A 1520-nucleotide genomic window follows, 5' to 3' on the forward strand; every position below is an offset into this window, starting at 1 on the left:
TCTATCTATCTATCTATCTATCTATCTATCTATCTATCTATCTATCTATCTATCTATCTATCTATCTACCCATCTATCTATCTATCTATCTAGCTAGCTAGCTAGCTAGCTAGCTATCTATCTGTCTATCTATCTAGCTAGCTAGCTAGCTAGCTAGCTGTCTATCTATCTAGCTAGCTATCTATCTAGCTAGCTAGCTAGCTAGCTAGCTGTCTTACAGTCACAGCCAATCCAGTGTAGCCCATCGCCCGGCCCCCCCCCCGGCAGCTCTTTATAGAGGCCGTTGCATATGGGGCAGAATACAGGCTTAGCATCAGCATCATCTGCTGCTGCTTGCTGCTGCTGCTGCTGCTGCTGCTGCTGCTGCTGGTCTTCGTCTGCTGCAGCAGAAGCAGATACACCCAGAGGCAGCACGCTGCCGCATGCACCCCCATACCATTGAGCTGATAGAACAGCAGCAGCAGCAGAAACTTGCGGGGGAGGAGGCCGCGGCATGCGGGGCCCTGCTGCTGCTGCTGCTGCTGCTGCTGCTGCTGCAGTTGCTGCTGTTGCTGCTGAATCGTCTTCGCGTCTTCTTTTTATCTGCTGCTGCTGCTGCTGCTGCTGCTGCTGCTGCTCTGTTTCTATGATACTCCAGCTGCGTTTCGTTGGGCTGCTGGGGTGTTTCGCCTGCGGCAGCAGCAGTTCTTCCTCTTTGCTGCTGCTGCTCTCCGCTGCTGCTGCTGCTGCTGCTGCTGCTGCTGCTGCTGCTGGTGGCTGTGCAGAGCCAAAGAGAGGGGCCTCCTCTCCCCCTCTCTTTCGCTGCGCATCAGCAGCAACAACCCTCGTCAGCTGCAGCAGCTCTTGCTGCTCAGCAAGGTGCATGGGGGAGGGGGGGGCAGGTGTTGTGCTGCCTGCTGCTTCATCATCATCTGATTCTGCTGCTGCTGCTGCTGCTCCTGCTGCTGCTGCTGCTCCTGCTGCTGCTGTTCCTGCTGCTGCTGTTCCTGGTGCTGCTGCTGCTGCTGCAGAACCGCTCTTGTCTTCGGTGCTACCTTCTCCTGCTGCTGCTGATGCTCCTGTTGTTGCTGCTGCTGCTGCTCCTGCTGCTGCTGCTGCTCCTGCTGCTGCTGCTGCTGCTGCTGCTGCGGGCCGCAGCTGCGGCGCCCCAGCCACCAATACACCAGGCAGGAAATTTTGCTGCAGCAAATAAAGATAAACTAAAATATAAAAAGTTATTAAAAAACAGAAATATATATATATATATATATATATATAACAGCAGCACCAGCAGCAGCAACAGCAGCAGCAGCAACACACAGCCATCAGCAGCAGCAGTAGCAGCAGAACTAGCAGCAGCAGCAAGACACAGCAACAGCAGCAACAGCAACACGAGGAGGAGCAGCAACGCGAGCAACAGCAGCAGCAATTCAACACACTGGCAGCAGCAGCAGCAAAGGCAACCCAAAAGAATCCGCCTCAGCAGCAGCAGCAGCAACAACAGCAGCAGCAGCAGCAGCAGCAGCAGCAGCAGCAGCAGC

The 1520-nt window shown here is 54.6% G+C and overlaps 1 protein-coding gene across 1 annotated transcript; it reads right to left on the minus strand.

The window, feature by feature from the left end:
• Nucleotides 1-201: 201 nt before the first annotated feature.
• EMH_0084850 (PHD-finger domain-containing protein, putative) lies at nt 202-1305 on the minus strand (the record flags this gene model as incomplete). The annotated part of the gene is made up of 2 exons (XM_013500830.1): nt 202-1179; nt 1300-1305. 2 exons carry the CDS (start codon nt 1303-1305, stop codon nt 202-204), a joined length of 984 nt encoding a protein of 327 aa, XP_013356284.1.
• Between the last annotated feature and the right edge of the window lie 215 nt (nt 1306-1520).

This window comes from Eimeria mitis, genomic scaffold (genome assembly GCF_000499745.2).
Source record: "Eimeria mitis Houghton genomic scaffold, Emh_scaff5918, whole genome shotgun sequence".
In the NCBI taxonomy this organism is placed as follows: domain Eukaryota; phylum Apicomplexa; class Conoidasida; order Eucoccidiorida; family Eimeriidae; genus Eimeria; species Eimeria mitis.